Here is a 21,511-nt window from a genome sequence, read left to right on the forward strand (position 1 = left end):
ATAATAAATACAACAGAAATAAAAGACACGGGTCAATATAAAGCTACACAAATCTGCTACAGGAACACAAATAGGCTACAAATAAAGAAAACGACAGATCAATTATTTAACAAATATTCACAAATATTCTTTGATGAATTTATCTATCACCAATCGGGACAAATGAGTGGAGAAATTAACAGTATTTCGGCTGTGGTGGGATTTTTGTGATGATTAGTAACTACTAAAAATGAAATAGTCAGTACTCTAAGGTGGCTTCACTTCAAGTGAACGCCTTCGCCGCCTCTAAAATGATAATAATGGAAATGCGTCCATCATTTTCCATAGAGATGAGGAAGGCTGAGAGAAAAGGCTGACAAGCAGCTTCACTTGCTGCGGCCTCCCGCAGCTAATGCAGCTGGTCAAGCTGCAAAGCGAGTCACTAGATTCGCCCCTGAGAGAGGTGAAGATTTCCAACCGCATATACTTTCAGGAACGCTGAAGTAATTTTCAGGTGGGTTGCGTTCAACCATTAACTTCGTTGTTACCGAAGCACATGACTCGGACTCGTCAAAACCAGAAGACGCACTAAGTGTTTATGTATGAAAATATGGAAACGCAGGCTACGTTAGAGCCTGCTATTCCAGCATCATGGTAGTAATATACAAGACCGACACAAAGTAAGAAAAATTGGAAAGATTAATAGATTAAGAAAACAATATGAGAAGCGCTGTTACGTATATAGTTGAGGTGCACAAAGCATGGGCACGGTTTAAAGGCATAGTCCAGTTCATACAGCGTCGTCATATTGCGTACAGAGTTCGTACAGATGAAATTTTTATGCACCTACACCTTGACTATGTAATGTGCTCATTAATGACTCAACACTACGGAACTTAAATCCAAAAGCTGTCGCAACCGCCACAGTGGCTGTGGTGCTCGGCTTCTGCAGTCGAGCAGCACAACTACTAGACCACTGTGTGGTCAGCAGCGCTGACCCAAGGTCGCATTTTCGATGGAGACGAAAATTCTCGAGGCCCGTGTACTTATATAAAAATCACACCTGGTCGAAATTAGCGGAGCCTTCTTCTATATGGCGTCTCCCATAACAATATTCTGGTTTTCGGACGTCAAGTCCCGTTATTTATTATTATGGAAAGCTGCCTTTTTGGCTGGTACCATTATATGGTATATATACTTAAACTGGGCAACGAAGTACATATTCTTCTCTATGCTGTAATCTTGGCCGAAGGAAATATCGACGGCAATACTCCTTAGGTGTCGTCGATTTATCCGTGACCGCACTTGGGGAGTCGGCCCGTGCTCTTAGCTACGTCAGTTCGCGAAAAAGCTCCACGCTCTTCGCCCTTCAACTGGGATGGCGTCCATAGTCTGCTGACGTTTTAACCACGAAACGTGCCCGAAGCCCCACTCTAATCTCAGAAGCGATCGGGCGTAAACGCGGACGTGCACTGGATACCGGATAAGCCCCGGACGCGTCTTCTTCACGGCTCAAAGGTTTTTTTTTTTTTTTTGTAGTGTGTTTGTGTGAGTTTTTCGCCCCTTTGGTGCTCTGTGTTGTTTTGCTTTCACGAAGAGGGCTCGTTTTTCAATCGTCCTTTCTCCGCCTCGCGATTGGTTGATTTCTGGTTAACCACGCGTTTTTATCCTCACTCTCTGAAAGAAGTCGGACCGGTGTACTCGTGATTACACCCGGAACTAAGCGTCTTACATGTGCCGACTTGGATATCGCAAATACAACCTCCCCTTCCCCCCTCCCCCCGACTAGTTGGCTCTGTGCGTCGCAAGATTTGGGGAATTCGACTCCGAAAAACAAGGTCAGGTTTATCAGCCTCCGCTTCCGACGTTGCCGGTTAGAAGTGTCACATTTTCGGTTGAAAATCGAGGTGTACCACCATGTTAGTTTGAAATCTCCTTTCACACAAGTCGAACACCCCAGCTAAGAAGTGCTGCTTACAAGTCATTGAGACTTACGGTCGGAATGGCCCAGTGTGACTGACCATTGCGAGTGCCCGTTCGTGTGGGCACCGAGTCCGTGACAGCACCTTGCTGCGTCAGGGTAAGTGCAGAAACCGATTTGGCTATTTCAAAACGTCGGCCACTCGGTGGAGGTGCATAGTGAAACAGCTGAAGATTTGTTTTGTGAAAGAACGTTATTCGTGAAGTATTACGGGCGGTGTGGTGGTAGTAGACATTTATTAGGCTGTTACATTCACAAGAAGGTCATGGCAGTCAGGCATAGCCGCCTCACGGGTTGGCTTGGGGTTGGGGGACAAAGAAGGATTCAGCTGGCATGCCATGGGGTGTGCACGTAAAAAGTGTCCGCCACCTCCGCACAGCACTGGCACAGGCCGGAAAAAGAAGAAACGGCGCAGAAAATGGGTGAAGACAAAAAGGATTACGGAGAAGACTCGGCTCCGTGTTCGTCAGTTTTCTGCTCTAACTCTATGAGCGGTAAATCAGCTGGATACACTTATTGGTGTAGAATGATACTGGGGAAGGGCAAAAGAGGTTTCAGATCCACTAACCTTAAACCTGGCGAGGGGTGAAGCATGCAGTACTTTGAAGCAGCGTTCCGTGCCAAGCCCGAAGCCTGCGTGTATACCGAACAGTGTTTCCACTCCACTACCGTCGTCAGCTAGAGATAACCGTTGCCTTTCTCATATTTAGTGAACCGGTAGCTATGAGTAGTGGTAGGCTATCTACCAATTGTTGCGATGAACCGTGACTTCGTGGCACGCCGTGACGACAGTAGCAGCCGGCAAGCCTACTCCCTAAAGTTAGTGGCACATAGATTCAACTCGAACATGAGTTGACTCTCTTTGAGCGTGTGCTGAGTAGTCGTGCAAGATTTACCACCGGCTTGGCACGAGAACGTCCATGCGTTATGTGTTTTGTAAGCGGGAAGCGACGGTGGTTGGAAGCATTAAGGAGTTGACTGAAGCTCGTCGCACGGCCAGTGATTCAGCGAATGCACCGATAAATAGATCTCGGCCAATCGCGACGCTATGACGTCGCACGCCATCGCTATCAAACCCGTTCCGCAACGCTCGCGCCGCTGAGGAGCGTGAAAAAATGCGCCGTGCGGTGCCAGCAGTCCAACATTCTTTGGCAGCCGAGGTGGTATCGGCCCGTGTACTGTGCGATATCAATGCGCGCTAAAGGACACCAGAAGGTCGAAATATCCCAAGCCCTACACTATGGCGCCCATCATAATCATATGGTCGTTTGGGAACGTAAAACCCCACATCATATTGGCTCAAGTGAGGAGGAGAGATTCCGCTCAGGAGAGCGCAAATGAAAGCACGAAACTGAGCACTCTTGTTTTTCTGCCAGTGACGTAATGAAAGACAACTGAGCGTCCCTGTCCTCGGAGTTGCCAGTTCCGCCTATCGTAAGGAAATGCGGGCTGCTCTATTTTGCAGATTCGCTTTCCTAATATTTAAGTAACTCGTCGCGTTTTTATTTTATTTTAGGGGCGAAGCTCCTTAGGTTGTGGGTCTGTCCTTCCTCCGTTGTTGTCGTACGTAGCCACCAGTGCCACATACCCGCTCTAGAGCAGGTATGTGCCACAGGGGATGTGAGGTGGGAGATGGCGGTACTTGGAGTGTTCACTGGATGGACGCACGGACATACGCAAGAACCCATGGATGGACGCACGGACGGGTTGACAAACGCTTCGGCCCACTCATCATCATTCACTCCGTGGATATGCTGTGATTTTTTTAGGGGGGGGGGGCATATTTGCTTTGTACCAGGAAATAGTTATTTTAGTGATTTATTACGTACATCAATTGCACGTTTTTAGTCGACTAATGGTACGCTTGCCGATGACTGTGTTGTTCAGTGTTAAGGTCAAGCATACGCTGGTGGAATCAGCAATGGACGTTGATCGTGCAGTCGCAAACGTGCATTCAACGGTATGCAGACTGCCCCGGAGACAACTTTGAAAATTAGAGATGTGGTTTCGTTCATAGTTGCCTATATTTTTGCTGTCTGAAATTATTAGATTTTCTTTTTCATTCATCTCTCCTTCGTATTTTAGTGACCTTTTTTATTATCATATGAAAATATCATATATCATGAAAATATCATGAATAGAAAAAGTTATTCAATTTTAGCTTCTTTCCGGCTTCGGGCAAGTAGCGCTGCTTAATTTTGGGGTGCTGCTTTTGTGTTTATTTGCTTGTTAGTACCGAGGCATAGGTCGACAAACTCGCTCATGAGTCGGCTCTCTGAGGCTCCCTCAGAGTCGTCAATCTGGTTGAGCGAGTCTGGTTGAAGAAAACTTCGGTGGCTCCGAGGACGAGTGAACGCTTAGTTGAAAACATATTTCTTTGGTAAATATGGGCGAAGTGCGATTTTTTTTTGCCTATCTATGGCTCGGTAGCATCTTACAACTCTGCCTAATCTTATTGTTTCGTAACCTGTTGCTAGTCTGCACCGCGCGCTGTATTTTGCGCAACCTCCCGCGCTCTTGAACGCTCCAAATAAAATGTCTTCTACCACCACCATCCGTATTCTCCGTTGCAACTTGTCCCTCGGCCATTCCTGCTTCCTCCGCCTCAACCTAACCGTCGCCGGTCTCCGACATCCCGCGCACGAAACGACCTTGCCCTCTATTCGTATTCTTCGCGCACTGTCGCACGGCAGGGATGACCTTGTCAACCGCGCCTCCATCGCCCCTGCCTCATTTAATCGCTGTACTGCTCCTCTCTTTAGTTTTCTTTCTTCTTTTATCCTTGTGAATTTCTCTGTATTTATTCAACTTGTTTGTTCATATTTCTACACTCTTACTGCTTTCCGTTTTATACTTATGTGGTATGCTCTCCGACAGTAGTACCGTGCAGTACATTTTAACCCAGAGCGTAAGGTTAGATGTTCTTGCCCTAATGTGCGCAACTATATTAGGTTCGCGACAAAACATCGCAGTTCGTGGGCGTGCTGGCGTAATGGCCATTCACGATAACCAAAGCACATGTTGATCGCCAAGACCTGATTATGTCGTGGTTTCGATTGCAGGCTTGTGTTCCGATTGGGGCAATACCAAGAAATATCGTGCACCGTGATGTGGCTGCACGTTACAACGCACTGTTGTGATACAATTTAGAGCCGTCCACCACTGCATTCCCCCACCCACCCTCCCTTTTTTTTTTCGCATCGCCTTGTTTTTCGCGTAGTACGAACGCAAGTCAGTGCTCAATGTGGTAAGAACAGCGCATGCAGACAGCGGGGCTAAGAACATACAGGACGCCCGTATGCTCAGATTTGGGTGCACGTTAAAGAACCCTAGGTGATCGAAATTTCCGGAGCCCTCCACTACGGCGTCTCTCATAACCATATGGTAGTTTTGAAACGTTAAATCCCACATATCAATCAATTCATTTTTGTTACCGTTATCATATGTAGGCTTTTGTCTTTTCTTTTTGTGTATTTTTGCGGCTGTTTATAATCAGCCTTGCAAAGTAACTCTAAACTTTTGTTGCAAATTTTTCCTGGAAACTATTTGTACCCTCCGATCTGTAACGTCTGATGACATCTGTAACGTCTGGTGACAAACGGCTGGTGACATTGTTACTAGTGAACGAGCAATATTGCCAAATGACCCACATTTATAGGGATCGATCAGTCTCAGACGACATCTCCAGATGCGCTGTTGCTATCCCGGCATACCGAGTGACCGCCACATTCAAGATGCATGAAGAAACGACATCGACAGCAGCGTAGTTTGCCGCCTTACCGGCTGCTATTCTTTACGTCGCGGAAGCCCAGCTTCAAAGGTTGGCGGTCGTTTGAGATTCTAAGGCATCCCTTCAGAGTCTGCAATCAGCATTACGACGAAGGGTGCACGAACAGCTAGCAAATGAAACGAGAGAAGTCCTTCAAGTTTTATTGAAGGGACATGTGTTCCAATGGTTGCCGGGACATTGTGGCATTGTCGGTAATGACTTCGCTGATGATGCGGCGCGGTCCGCCCATAAAAATGCCTAGACATCTTCAATACCCTTTTCGAGAAGAGGCCTTGCAAGGGGCCTTCCGGCTCGTTCGCTGACACACTGTCGCCAACTTGGTAGAGCGACCCCGGTGTCAGAAGCTGCTGCCTACGTAAATTGGACCCATCGAGGAAACTTCCAAGTTCCATCGCCGCTCTCCCTCTGTGACATGAATATATACCAACTAGAAAAGTACTCTATGCTACTTCAGTTCATTTATGTGACAATGGTTCATTTTGAGACTCATTCGTTACTGACTTGTCCTGTCTATCGATTTCTGCGTATTGATAAGAAGCCCAAAAACAATCCAAGCGTTACCCGAACGATGGCGATTAGCTACAATGCCGGCTGTGGAAATCCAACAATAATAATTGCTGGGATTCAACGTCCCAAATCCATGATATATGTGATTGTGAGCGACGCTGCTAAAAGAAGGCTCCGGAAGGCTCCACCGGGAGTTTTTATTCGTGCACCTATAATTATTTGTACGCCGGTCTCGAGCACTGTTCGTTTCCTGCAAAAATGCAGCTGCCGTGGCCGGCATTCGATCCCGCGACCTTCGGATCAGCAGTCGAGCACCATAACCTGTAGACCACCGTGGCGTGTACAACGCAGGTTCCGGAAATCCAGGTCAGCTCTATGCGCGCGCGCTTTTATAGCCGGTAGAGCTTGAGCGCGTCCGTGATGTGTGTATCTCTCTCTGACTTCCTCCTTTCTGCCAACGACAGGGGGTAGCGAGAGGGGTGCGACGATATCTCCGCAGGACCCACCGGTCTCGCGCAGAAACTCCGAAACTCCGAAGGGGAGTAATAGTACGTGTTCAGTCGTTCGCAGCGGGAAACTGGAAAGTCGTCAGCGACATGAAATGAGAAGCTGGCTTTCTCTGTGCTACGAAGCCGGCGAGCTGTTATTCATTTTTTCGCTAGCCGCTGCAGATGCATTCGCGGGTCTTTTGCTTGTGCGAGTTTGACCATTGGGATTTAGAAAGTGGAAGAGCATCATGCCAGACTTTGGAGACTTCCTACGACCCCTGAGAACGTGAGTAGCGACGTGTTTCTGTTCAATCATTATTCTTTTCCCAATGAGATTTGTGGAGGAAAAAATCACAATCGTATTCACAGAGTGAATTTTGAGGAGTCATGTGAAGCGTCCGTAGTCCGTTTGTCTGTCTGTCTGATACTGCCGATTGCGCCTGACGCAGGACAAGGTTAGACTAAAAGGATCTTCGCCCCTAAAAAAAGGACTATCAGTTCCGTGTACGAAAGAATACAACCGATGAGTGAAGCTCCTTAGAAATCGGACGCTAACAAGCATGCGCCTTATCTCGATACAGGCTTTCATAAAGGGTGGGGAAAGCGTCTGCTGCGCTCGACACCAATATTGTGCCTAGAACATATTCTAGCCACTATAGCAGCGGAAACGACCGAGCGAATGTGGCGTGCGCGGCGAGGAGCGGTCCATCTGCCGCCGCTCCTGCGCTCCCGCTGCGAATTTTGCTTGGCGTGCTTGCCCGGCGCAGGGAGCTTCGGCGGCGACCGCAGATACGGTGGTGTGCACGGAGTGTGGGCCTAAAACGCTTAGCTCCTATAGAATTACGGAAGCTAAGCGTGTACTGCAAGACAAAATATAAAGTTTTTAATGCAAAGCATTTCTTAGCGACCTTCGGTGACTTTGTGTGCATCTATCTATCTATCATCTATCTATCTATCTATCTATCTATCTATCTATCTATCTATCTATCTATCTATCTATCTATTATCTATCTATTATGTATCTATCTATCTATCTATCTATCTATCTATCTATCTATCTATCTATCTATCTGTCTGTCTGTCTGTCTGTCTGTCTGTCTGTCTGTCTGTCTGTCTGTCTGTCTGTCTGTCTGTCTGTCTGTCTGTCTGTTATATGACATGAGGCGGCAGAAAAGACTGGAAAAAAAATGTCTACCTCTGAAGTGCCAACATCCGTATCTCTCTTCCAGTGTGCACATACGGTTCTGTTCATGACATGACACTATTATAGCTGCAGCTGTCGTGGCTTGAACGACAAAACAAAACAAAAAAATCAATTATTTTATCACCTATATAGTGTCACACTGTTCGTGTAGGCGACACAGAATAGTTATAAAGCAGATTCGGGCGTGCTCCTCTTTTACACCTCGAGTGCTTACTTTGGCAGCGCGTTTTTCCCACTGCCATCGTTTTTTTTTTCCCGCCCGCCGTGACAAATTGGTTTCAAAATAGGAACGATTTACCTCACGTGAGGCAGGTGCTCAGGTACGTGCTAGGAACACCCCACATACATATACAACGTGGCACAGCAGTCTTTAGCCAGAGTTTAAAAATATGCCGACACAAGCAATCATGGCGCGACCAAATGCATGTTGCTGACCATTTTTTGGAGTTAGTGAGACTATTTTTGTGTTCTAAAATATTGTTCAATCAGACGTGTTTAATTAACTAACTATGGTAGAACAAAAATGGATTAAAAATTGAATGAGAAAGTTGTAGATTGGTTTGCAAAACGTCCGGCGAGGCCGTTTCAAACTTTATATGTGATCATTATTAGTTTTTTTCCTTGCTAACAACACTTCCCTATAAAATACTAAAAAAATACCACGTGACAAACCCACTGGTGCGCCCACGCGCACCGTGATTTTGGTGCTCTTTTACATTCCGCGTTCGAATGATACGCTTCCCTCGCACCGGTTCATGACAGCCATAAGCAGTCACAGTGGTTATCGCTTTTGTCGCCGATAGCAAAACATGTTCATCGCAAAGTCCCCACTATCGTTGCGGCCCTGTCGAGACAGCATAATCGGGCAAACACCATGGTCGTTCGTACGCGGAACGCTAGGGAGCACTAGAATCATCGTGCGCACTTACGCGCGAGCGGGTTTGTCACGTGGTATTTTTTTTATTTTGTGGGCAGAAAAACACTAATAATTACCAGATATAAAGTTCGAAGTTATCTAATCAGACGTTTTTTTCAATCCGATCTACAACCTTCTTATTGAATTTTTAGCCATCTTTGCTCCTTCAGGAGTTAGTTAATTAAACAGATCTAATTATTCAACAATTTATAACACAAAAAATTGTCTAACTCCAGGCAATGGTCGGCAACATGCAGTTGGTCGCGTCGCAATTGCTTGTGTCGGCATATTTTTTAAACTCTGGCTAAAGATAACTGAGGCACCCTGTATGTTTGTACTTGTAAAATAAACACGATCATTGGAGATGCGACGCTTTTCCGGAATCTTCCATTTCTCACAATTTTCTGCGCCTTCAATTTGATGTCTTTACGTTCAGTCTGCTGGCTGTCAGTCCTCTTAAATCGCCGATTTAGCGGGTACCAATAAAATAGCCTTTCTTTCTTTGCAAACGCTAAGCGCGACCAATATAGCGAGGCGTTACGGTAAGCATAATTTAGCTTAACGCGCGGGAACGTTAGCATATACAAACGCCGTTAAACAGTGAAGTTTACATTAGCCGTGTGAAGCTTAAGAAACAGCGAAGCTGGTTAATCCTAACGTGGCCCTCCTGGCTGACACTCGCTCCTTCCTTGGCATAGACAGAGTTGATTCGCGCCACGGCATGTCACAGACCACGCAAGAACGTCCCAACTGCAGCGCTATAGGACTAACGTGCAAAGATGGCTGTAGCAACACCGGTGGAAGCGCGCCGGCCTTTCGTCGCTCGCACTCCGCTCGCGTGGCGGTCAAACTCGGTGCGGCGGCTGTGCGGACACAAGTTGTTTGCGCCGTGTGGCCCACGTGTCTCGCCCAAAAGCCGCATTTCGGTTTACAACTGCCGGGTGGTAGGTGGCGTTACCACTGTCATCGTCATCATGGTTGTGACAGTGGTAGCGCCGGTGATGACCCCTGGCGGGAAGCAACCTTGGTGGAGGGCGAGAGTTGAGGGAGTCTTTTTTTTTTTTTCTGCGCGTCGCGGCTGCCGCGAACGGTTGTCTCTAGCGTGGGTCCTCGGCGCAAGGCACCGCGGGCCTGCGCGCCGGGGGGCCCACATGGTAAATCAAGCGTTGGCGACGCCGCCTTGGGTGTGTAATTTTGTGTTTGTCATGTTTTGGAGTGTATTGTGTACGGATGTCCTAGTGTATTACATAACGAGTTATGTAATGATTTGGTGGACGATATCGTCGTTATAAATGGGTTAAATAAATGTATGTATGTTATTTGGTTTGTACCGACAACGTCTGCACTGTCCGTTCACTCCAAGAGCGTGGCGTGGTGCTCGCTCGCCTATTCTAGACCCCACATGGTAAATATTGATTGATATCTGATTGCGATAACAGCATGCGAGACTGCACACGCAGGTCCAGTTATCTACTTAAGATAATTCTATCCGTCTTCGCAAGCCCTTCATAAAACCCCTAAGCAACCTCGAAAATCGCTAAGAACGAGCGCTTCATTCTCTCTCGGCGTATCGCGCCTTTGCGACTCTATTCGTGGCGCCAGCAGTTTGTTCACGTGACGTTAGTATGAAATAGGCCCTTGATTCGTCGATGTACGAGAGGCATCTTTTGTGAATTGTATCGCACCCTCCTTTGCAGTGCAGTCGCCTGCGCGGTCTGCCGCGTCTCGCATTACTATCGCGTGCGATAAACTGATTTCAATTCGTTTTCTGTGTTTGCGGCTCTGCTAGGTGAGATGGCAGCGTACAGTCGAAAAGCTGGAAATCGTGAGTGACTCAACACTTAGTTCTGAAAAGCTTGCGTGGGAATTAGAAGCGGAGTGGTTTGGGCTAGTTGGCATGACATGACGGTAGTTTTAGCGCTTCGATAGAACGATGACAAAGAGGACGACAAATTTGTCTCCTCCTTGTCCCTTTGTCGTCGTTCTATTCTCGCGCTAACACTAGCGGCTTGCGTGGGGGCTAGTTGCAGCATGGTTTCTTCGTTTCGATAAATTCAGTTGTTAGATGCCCTTTGTGTGTTGGCCCGTTTTTTTTTTTGTCCTTAACTTTGTACCGCTATCTTTACCTTAGTTCTGTCGCTCCACGTGTTTCATAAACAAATAAGTGGCGAGGAAGAGATAGCGCTTGTATAGGAAGGGTAGAGAAGGCGAGAAAGAAACTATACTACCGTGCTTTTGTACAAAATGTGCTTTAAAAGACCTATACGTCGCTGTTTTCTTTTAATTTTTTTTTCTCAGCGGAGTTGGTATTAGTGAGGACTCTGGGCGTAGACGTCCTGTTGCTTCGGTGATTCAACACTTACATTTTCGCACGAGCCGCCCGATGGACGTCAATCGCGATATTCGCTCGCTTGAATGTGAACGCGTCAGAGTTGCCGACATTTTGAAGGCGAACCTGAAGGGCGAGTACGTTCATTCTGCGAGAGTGCCTTTTAATAGCCTTCTAGTTAGTCCTGACGTGTTCAGCGCCGCAATCTTGCTCGACCTGTCTGCTTTCATGAGTCCCGAGAAAATTGATTAAGAAGCGTAATAGGTTGCTATTAGTTATGATATTTTTGCTTTATTCTTTGCCGTTCGCGCAATTCGAAGATGTGCAGAAATGTGGCAATGGGTACACTGTTTTGTCTTTGTTTTCGACATGAAGGATATCACATCGCTTGCAACTGCAGGCTCGCTCGCTGCGCCTTCATTGTGAGTTGATAATGGATCATAAAATTCCCAAGGTTCCCTGGTGCATTAACCTATAGACGAATTTAAAGTGAAGGCCTTGTTTTTTTTTCTTCTCGATCAATATGTATACAAAGGAGCAGAGAAGAACACGAGCCAATAACTTCGCGTGTCCCACTGCCAAGCGCCGTCTTCACTCTCTTCTCTCGAGGTCGTGCGCTTCCTTTTTTTTCTTCGCCACCCAAAGGAGGGTGCTACGACGGCATCGTGTGGGGTTATGTTCCATAACGTCACGCCAGAATATTTGACGTCATGATGACGTCACGAAATGTTTTTCCGATTTGTGACGTCATATGGCGACGTTGCCCCGTGATGATGGTTTCTTGCATCACTGGTCCCCGACGTGGCGGGACGGTCGCTGCCGACGCGGTCAAATTTACCGTTCGATGAGGCATCCAAGGCGGTCGCATTAATATTCACGCTCTTCCTCGAAGATTCGCGTGTCAGTGTGTAATGCACGTGTTCGCCGAACTCTTTCATTCACCGTGCACGGCCTTTCGTTTTTGTGTTTCCGCGTTCAGGCTAACACCCACAATTGTAAGGTGCTGAAAGAACGGTCCGACCTTTCTATCTCATTCCTCATATCTGTCAGTCTCGTGCTGAAATGTTAAATTCATGATGTAAGAGTGCTTCCAAAGAGCAGCGGCGTGGGCACGTGGGCCTGCGTGGCCGTGGGTGTTTGAATGCCATGTTCCTCTCTCTCCCTACACGAGTCAGCAATAATCTTTTTTTTTGTATTTTGTTCTCTTTCACGCTTGAACGCGCTTCCAGACTTAACTTTGTCTCGTCATCGCTTCAGGGGCTGTTTTTAAAACGGCCCCGGCGCAGCTCTTCTGCTTTCGACTGGCAGTCAGGGTGGCGTCGATGCGGCAAGAGATGCGGCCGATTTAACGTGTGCTCCGCAATTGGATCGTCGCCAGAGTGAAGGAGCGACCGCCCTTCCCTGGAGCCAGGTGCTTAGAGGAAAACAAGTCATTACCTTCCTCTCAAACATCAGAAACATGCGCACGCATTTGTGCGTGTGGCTATGTTTATCGAGGACACGCGTGGACTGGGTGATAGACGCCGGCGTTCTCTAACAGTCCTTGAATGGAAGCTATTCCTTGTCTTCATGACGATGTCATGAAGTCACGGATGGTTTACATCGGGTGCGTCGAACGCACTTGAGCTGGTGGGCCGCAGTCGTGATATAAGACAATTTGCGTGTAACGGGATTCCGGGTGTGAACTGCGCATGCGCGCGCCTCGAGGTAACATGACCGCGTATCTGAAAGTGGTTGCCGTCTGCCTCGAATTCATCACGTGACCGTCGCATGATTTATAGCTCGCTAGCTCCGAACAGATGCTTTTATTTGCTTGAGATTCTTGTCCTTATGCTTCTACAGCAAAGTATGTAGGATAAGGGGGGGGGAGGGGGTTGTATACGTCAAAGTTACCATTTAAAGGCGGCCAATAAAAATGTTTGACAGCCTGTGATGCAATAAATCAATCGAGGAGTTAGAGGTCGCATGGCTCCCTTTTTTTGTTTTTTTTTTTCGTTGGTTTGCTCCAAGTTTACAGCAGTTTTATGGTCAATGAAATGCGGATTCGGTGCAGGATTCTCTGTACATGTTTACAACCATCAAAAGACTCAAAATTGGACGCCGATTTTCGAATGTATTGTTCTTGTTTAACGGTTACGTTTCGTCGCATGGTGACCGCCTGAAGTCCTCATGAAAACAATGATTGGGACGATCCGTGTATGAGTATCTAATGAGTGCACTTGTCAATTTTTTAATGTGACAAAGACTGTGGGACGGGCTTCAGACCGCGTGTTTGCGACCTATGGTTTACGTGAAACTGAGGCGAGCGTTTCGAGATTGAAGTAGGACGTATGTCTGGGCGTTCGCGTGAACACTCTTCTTCCATTCGGCAGAGACAACTCTTCGTCGGCGCAACGCCCATACTTTCAATTTTCGTTCTCCCATGTATAAATGAAATCAAATGAAGTTTGTCTTTGTTTCTGTCACACAGAAACTACTGTGAAAACGAAGCTATGTTTAAGACGGATTGCCTTCTTCACAGTTTCATGGCAATAACACTTCACGGGCAAAATGTTACAACAGGGCGTATACATTCAGATTGTGAATCTCATACGTACATTTACAGCAGGTTCAAAAATAAATTATTAGGCTGTGTACAAAACATAAACATAATAACGTGATTGTCGTCCAAAAACCAATGATAAGGCACACAATATATACTTCATACAAAAAGACTATATGCACTAGAAGTGCATACATACCATTGAAAAAAAAGCAAATAAATATGTAAGAGTTTCGTTTAGGCACTGAAAGACAACTGTGTAATTGAATAACAGAGAGCTGTGATGGTTTATACATATTATTTCTAAAAGACAGCGTGTGCGAAAGTGGTCACAGGAAATAAGTCAAGACGTGTTTTGACTTCGATTGGGGTGCTCTGACTTCCTGACGTCCGTCTTTGCACGCCGTCTTTTAAATGCGAGGCATTTCTTTTAGTCCTGCAGGCACTTTGAGCGTATATCTATCTATCTATCTATCTATCTATCTATCTATCTATCTATCTATCTATCTATCTATCTATCTATCTATCTATCTATCTATCTATCTATCTACCCGCCTACCTTTGTGTTATCTCGTAATCCCTCCGTTAACTTGGGGTGAACCAAAATTAGTATGGGAGAGTAAGATGGTTTGACGAATATGTCTCGCTGGTCATGACATGAATAATGTCGCAATCTCGTCGCGTACATCGTCGAACACTTTCCGCCAGGCAAAGGCACATACCCACCGGTGGTTATATGCCACTGTTATGCGTCACAGGTGATTGACAGTTTCTATCTACCCAGGAATGGCGAGAACACACGGGTAATTTTAACTCGAGATTGTTAAGAAAAAGCTTACATCGACACGGTTGACCATACGAATACAAAGAATAAATATCAGGACCCCAGCAGGAATCCAACCCCAGAATTCTGCGTTGAAATCAAGTACTCTACCACATAGCCTCAGCAGGTCTTGAAACTACTTTACAAATAGACCCACGTGTTCGTGAAACGTCAATTGTAGTTACAGTGTTAGCTATTTAATTTTATAAACATTACATACTGTCACGTGACCGTGACGAAGGCAGCTGACTGTATGTCCACGATAAAACTTTGTTTTGGCTGAACTTGTGGCCTGCAAACGGAAAGCCAGATTACAGCAATGCACACTGGCTGCGAACGGAACGTTGGCTGTCGATCAACTGATCACCGTTGGGATGACCCTCTTTTTGTACATCACCTGACAAACTTTATGGTCTTATCAATGGTGGTCGCGCAATAGGTAACCGGTAATATGGGCGATTGCAGGGAACTGTGGGATACAACGGCTTCCGGTTCGACGCACTATGCGGGTTAGCAGCGGTACGCGCGCATTTTCGCACCGTTCCATTAAAAGAAGCACATCTCCGTGCAATGTGATGATTGTCGTATGTTCCACGTGGCTCCCAATGTAGCCTCGAAAGTTCATTGATGCCATTTATTGCGCCGTGAAGCGAGTGCGTGGCTGAAAGAAAACATGACGCTCAGAAGGCGCTATCCCTCTCCAGCCTGTTGCGACCGGGGTTTCCAGACACCGGAGGTCCGGGATGAAGTTGTCGAGGCAGGAGGAAGAGAGACTTGAAGAGGGTTTATTTACAATATATACATTGCGAACTCCCTACACGGTGAGCCCTCAAACGTGGCAGGCCTATACATGACTCCTAACATAGCGCTCCATGGTGCTTGGTTCTACATGGTTCTGCTCGGTTCTGCTCTGTTCTGCCTGGTTCTCTTCTCGAAAAAAAGCACACCGAATGAGCCGTGGGGGCTCATTATAAAGGGTCTGTCCTCCCCAGATCCCTAGATCGGGGACCGCGTACAGAGGGCACCGTCCAACCACGGATCACACATTACCCGCGAGGGTGACGAGCACGCACGGTCCACGTGAACGTTCAAAATTGAAGCGTGGTCACTGCACGGCCATGTGGCACGAACGTGGCTCCTCCTCGTCAAGGGGTGTCGCTGGGCGAGGGGTCTGAAGTTGATGACTGCATCCATCGAAAGGGCCGCCGTAAACAAGCTTCAAATGGTCGCCGAACGACTCGTTCAATTAGCGGGACGATTTCCGGCCGCCGCCGCCGCCGTCATCTTCCAAAGAAGAAGCTGCACTTGTGGTCTCCCGAACTGCTCACGGTGTCGTGGCGGCAAGACGCCGCACCCTCCGGCCAGGGGGGAACAATACATGGCGGACACAGGCCGCCAACCCGTTTGGCGACTAAAAAGGAACATCAAAAGGAACGCCGATCCATTGTCAGACCTGGCGCCGGTCCTAACAGTAGGCAGCCGGTCGTTCGGTTTGGTTTGAAGATTAAAGGAGCGCCGCTCCCTCTTCAGCTCCGGCGCCGGTCACAACAGCTCGTCCGCCGGCGGGAGAAGCGACCTGAGGGTGACCAGCTGCACAGGTTGCTCGAAGTGTCGCTGTGTAGTGCTGTCTTCCAGGCCACTGCTGATGACGCTCAGCCAAGGACTCTTTCCCTCTCGTTCCTTGTGGCTCCCCTCTGGGAAAAGCATTCATACACACCACCACAGGCACGGGAGAGCACCCTGCCCGCACTGAGACACGTCGAGTCCGACAAATTATCCAAAAGCAACCTTACTTAAGCAGTATTACCAAACACAAAGCAGCAATCGGGACGTTTCTCTGAGGTTTCACCAAAACTCCTAATCCCGATCCGATAATAATCTTCCCATCAAACTGCTTTCAAGAAAACTAATTGTCAAGTGATGCGCTCACCGTGGCATACCCGAGTGCCTGCGTGAGTAATCCGCCGTAACCCACCAGGTATCATACTCATAAAATGAAGCATTTTACTTCACGCTATCTTTTAGTTCCCGAAATTTAGTGCCGCCAAAGCCAGTCGTCAATTCCTCTTGAGAAGACGAAAGCATAACTGCCGTGCTGCACCTGCATTAGGAACCTCTTTATTATACATCCGCAAACGCACATCACAGTGCGCCTGCCTGGAGGAGATACCACCTAACCGTTCCCTTGCTGTTGCCACTTTCACAAAGCATACATATAAACTCACGAGCTAGCTTTTCTTACACACCGGACACATGCGAACAAAACATTAAATGAACAACAAAAAAAAGTTTCGCATGAATCCTGAAAAATCTCGCAAGCAATAACTTTGCGTCTCTACGCTCAGTCATAATTAGTTCATAACGTTGCTCCTGCTCATTTACACGTATCTACCATGACGCAGGCTCCTATGCGTGTCGTTTATGCAATCGCACAACGCTTACCTTAGCTAAACGTACAACGCCCAAGAAATGAACAAAACCAAAAAATGTGTTACCTAAACACTATTTGGTAGACGAGATTCTTAAAAAACACATTAAAATCCAAAACAACTTAAACAGTCAAAAGCAAATTTCAAAACAAAATAAATCCACTAATGACCATCGTCAAAAGCTCACGGATGTCTACTCCTTTTTGGGACTAACGCGCGGTGTCGCGTCCTGTGGGTCTTTCTAGGCGAACGGGAAATGGAACAATGGCAAAACCCATTCGCTTCGCCTCCGACCCCCGCAAAGCTCTGCGCTGACAACCTGCGTTCTTACTCTCGCTGAGTACCTCGCACTCCCGCAGTCCATCAAACATGCCGTCGATAGAGCGACGAAAGGGTCTGCCTTTCTACCCAACGTGCTTTTTTTTTTTTCGTTTTGTCCGGCGGCTCGGACGCATACAAACCAACTCCGGTGCCGATGACAAACGCCTAATTCTGTACGCTCTAATGCGTGTCACTATCCTTCCAATAGATCTATACAACGCATATAGGCTACCAAAATGATAGAGCGCTAACGAAAACAAAGTACAAACGAGTTATTTACAAAATCACAAAAACAAACAAAATGTTCCTTTCAACAGTCCCGAGTCGACGTTTTCCGAGAGGCTAACAGCTGTTCGCAACAACTCTGAGTCGAACTCGCGGTGGTCGCGCCCTGAACGATTTTCTCGAGAAGCGGGGTCTACAACACGCGTCAATCGCCCTGCTACCGAACCCCGCGACGTTCCTCGAAGCCGACTTGCTGTCGCTTCCTGCCCCTCGAAAACCACCGACTCTTTTGCCCCGCACCCCGTCCAATGCACCGCGAGAACAACGGAAGGGTCTCTTGCCCCTCGACCACTTACGCACACAATGCGCTTCTCTTTTCTTTGTTCTCTGGCCGCTTGGACGCTTGCGATACGGCAACTTTCTTGAAATTTCGCTCCGCCATTTGAATACATTCCTCAAACGCGTCGCGATTTTTGCCTGCCTGTTTTTACGGCGCTTTCTCCGTTTTGCACGTCTCTTGGTGCCGTCTACGGAGCCTTTCGCCCATCTCTGATGCTCACCAGCACCCACATGCTCATCTGATTTTTCGCGCGGACTGTCTGGATAATTGCCTAGCAATCTATCCTTCAAACACTGCCGCGTACGATGCGCTTTTCTTTTCCGGCGGTTCGGACGCATACGATACAGACCCGTCAGAGATGACAACGGCACTTTTCTCGCGATTTTACCACGCCGTTTGAAACCCTTACTCAAACGCGTTGTGCTCATCTCGAGCTTTGCCTTTTTGTTGCCCTTCGGACGCTTTCTCCCCTGTGCACGCTTCTTTGTGCGGACCTGGGAGCCTTTCGTCCTACTCTGACGTTCTTCATCACCGATATGCTCCTCCGCCATCTCGCGCGCCCAGTCCTGATGATTGCCTATCAGTTCATCGTTAGACCGCGGCCGCGTAGATTGCGCACTTCTGTTCCTTACTCTCCGGCCGCTCAGACGCATGCGATTTAAGCCAGTCAGAGAAGACAACGGGCCTTTTCTCGCAAATCCGCCACGCCGTTTGAAGGTCCTCGTCAAACGCGCCGCGCTGATCGCGAGCCTTGCCGCGCTTCTGTTTTTCGGACGCTTTCTCCGTTTGGCACATTCCTTGGTGCCAAACCTGGAGCCTTTCGTCCGCCTCTGACGCTCATCAACATGGTCTACAGGGCTGCAAGGTTCGATGGAACACTCTGTTAATCTTAACTTCGTTTCCACCACCACGGAACCCTCACACCCTGCTGTGACCGCGAGCTCTTTTCCCTCAGAATGGGTTAAAACCTGTTCCATTCCCTTACAGGCACTAGCCTTCTCTTTGGCCTCAAACGGCACCGCCGCTATATCTACAGATATCAGACCCGCAGCACTCTCTTCGGCCCTAAACGGCACCGCTGCTGAAACGCACCGTTCGTGCGGTACATCTGCAAATTTCTGACCTGTAGCCCTCTCTTCGGCCTTAATCGGCACCGCCGCTACGTCGCACCGTTCGTGCACTTCATCTACAGATGTCTGACCTGTAGCCTTCGCTTCGGTCTTAAATGGCACCGCCGCTACATCGCACCGTTCGTGCGCTACATCTATGGATTGACCCCTCTGCTGCAATGCCACCAATTCACAATTAAGCCTTTCTATCTCTTCATCTAATTCCTGCATCCTTTTTATATGTTCTTCATGCCTGCGCTCAGCTTCCAATTCCTCCTGGCGCCATCTTTCCTTTCTTTGCGCCCTTTGTACTTCCTCCTCCTGGTCCAATAAGTACATATTCCCGAAGTGCTCGATTTCCTCATTGTCACTATTGCTTTCGAGAATCACTTCGCGGAGTTTAGAAGCAGGCATATCATCATTAAAATCTAGCTCCAGATCCCAACACAGGTTCAGCAGGTCCTCTCTCGTCAATCTCGTAAGATCCATGGCGACTACTTTGCTTTGGCTCAGCTGTGACAAAACACAAACCCACCAGCGTTTCAATTCTGGGTCTAGAGAAATTGAAGCCTGGCAAATCTCACAGCGGAGACCACAAGCTTAAGCACCCAAGTAGCACTACGTGGCCAACATCCCTCTCTACTTTTTCTTGTTAATTTTTCACTCCTGCTTTTTACAACATCCTAAAATTTAACCCGCAACGTACCCTTAGAAATTTTGAAACATTACCACTTGTTCCTATTGAATCATCTAAGCTTTCCTGCTTTAGCGTACTTGCTCAGATAATCATCCAGTGCTGCCTTGTGCTGAGATAACAACCACAGTGGCCAGGCAGTTGTTGGTTATATCTATCTTTTAACGAATCTAGGCTAAAAGACTCGATATATCTCAAGCACAAAGCCAGGCACTCACCCCATTACGTGCGGTGGTGGTACGCTGCTTCGATCCCGCCGAGTTCCAGGGCTTTCGGCTGGCCTCCGGTACATGTCGCTCTCCGTCGCAGACTCGTATCCCACCGCTGCCAACCAGTTGTTGCGACCGGGGTTTCCAGACACCGGAGGTCCGGGATGAAGTTGTCGAGGCAGGAGGAAGAGAGACTTGAAGAGGGTTTATTTACAATATATACATTGCGAACTCCCTACACGGTGAGCCCTCAAACGTGGCAGGCCTATACATGACTCCTAACATAGCGCTCCATGGTGCTTGGTTCTACATGGTTCTGCTCGGTTCTGCTCTGTTCTGCCTGGTTCTCTTCTCGAAAAAAAGCACACCGAATGAGCCGTGGGGGCTCATTATAAAGGGTCTGTCCTCCCCAGATCCCTAGATCGGGGACCGCGTACAGAGGGCACCGTCCAACCACGGATCACACATTACCCGCGAGGGTGACGAGCACGCACGGTCCACGTGAACGTTCAAAATTGAAGCGTGGTCACTGCACGGCCATGTGGCACGAACGTGGCTCCTCCTCGTCAAGGGGTGTCGCTGGGCGAGGGGTCTGAAGTTGATGACTGCATCCATCGAAAGGGCCGCCGTAAACAAGCTTCAAATGGTCGCCGAACGACTCGTTCAATTAGCGGGACGATTTCCGGCCGCCGCCGCCGCCGTCATCTTCCAAAGAAGAAGCTGCACTTGTGGTCTCCCGAACTGCTCACGGTGTCGTGGCGGCAAGACGCCGCACCCTCCGGCCAGGGGGGAACAATACATGGCGGACACAGGCCGCCAACCCGTTTGGCGACTAAAAAGGAACATCAAAAGGAACGCCGATCCATTGTCAGACCTGGCGCCGGTCCTAACAGTAGGCAGCCGGTCGTTCGGTTTGGTTTGAAGATTAAAGGAGCGCCGCTCCCTCTTCAGCTCCGGCGCCGGTCACAACAAGCCCTATATGCTCCTTGACGTCACACGCTTGACATGCAAAGGCGCTGCCTGCAAGGCTCCTCACCACCTTGCGTTCAAAAACGAGAGAGTGGGATTCTCCTCTCCTTCGCTGCCCTTTCTACAGCTATCTTCTCCTCGTCACTGATGCCTTGAAAGCATGTGTTCCATGTCGGTACTATCGCGATTTCGCACTTGTCGGCTACACGCTGTTATCGCCGCTCGCGCAGTTTGGAACTCACAGATTGAAGTGAGATCGGCAGATCGGGCTCGGTATTCGTGTGAGATGAGAATGGATGGGTGACAGCATGGCAGAGTAGTGCAGGAGACAATTCACACACAATATTTCGCGTGCATGCACCGATCGGGAGTGTGTCTTAATCACGAAGTGTGCAAGAAAGACGAGAAACGCTAGGAGACGATAATGCGACTGTTTTTTTATTAAACTATTATAAAGGTTTGTGAAGGGTTCTTCAATAAGCGTGCTATTGCTTTAGCTAACGCTGCAAAACGTATGGACATGGGCAGTGGCGTAGCCAGAGGGTTGCAGTCCGGTCTCGCCCCCCCCCCATATTATGTAATTCCCATGCATACATAAGGCGAAACAACCAGAAAGAGAGCTCTGCATACAACCACGGACATGTGCATGTCTGTAC

General features: G+C 48.0%; 1 protein-coding gene across 6 annotated transcripts in view; it reads left to right on the forward strand.

The window, feature by feature from the left end:
• The window catches only part of dnc (phosphodiesterase dunce), a 626,001-nt gene that overhangs the window by 473,816 nt on the left and 130,674 nt on the right, over nt 1-21,511 (forward strand). The window contains exon 1 of one of the 6 annotated variants that reach the window (XM_075874922.1): nt 6,979-7,031. The exons of the other annotated variants lie outside the window; for them this stretch is intronic. Coding sequence (XP_075731037.1) covers nt 6,994-7,031 — 38 coding nt within the window. The 5' untranslated portion in view covers nt 6,979-6,993. Of the gene's footprint in view, nt 1-6,978; nt 7,032-21,511 lie in introns of those variants that run through there. 6 annotated transcript variants of the gene reach the window in all.

The sequence above is a fragment of the Rhipicephalus microplus genome, chromosome 10, assembly GCF_043290135.1.
Source record: "Rhipicephalus microplus isolate Deutch F79 chromosome 10, USDA_Rmic, whole genome shotgun sequence".
NCBI classification, from domain to species: Eukaryota; Metazoa; Arthropoda; class Arachnida; order Ixodida; family Ixodidae; genus Rhipicephalus; species Rhipicephalus microplus.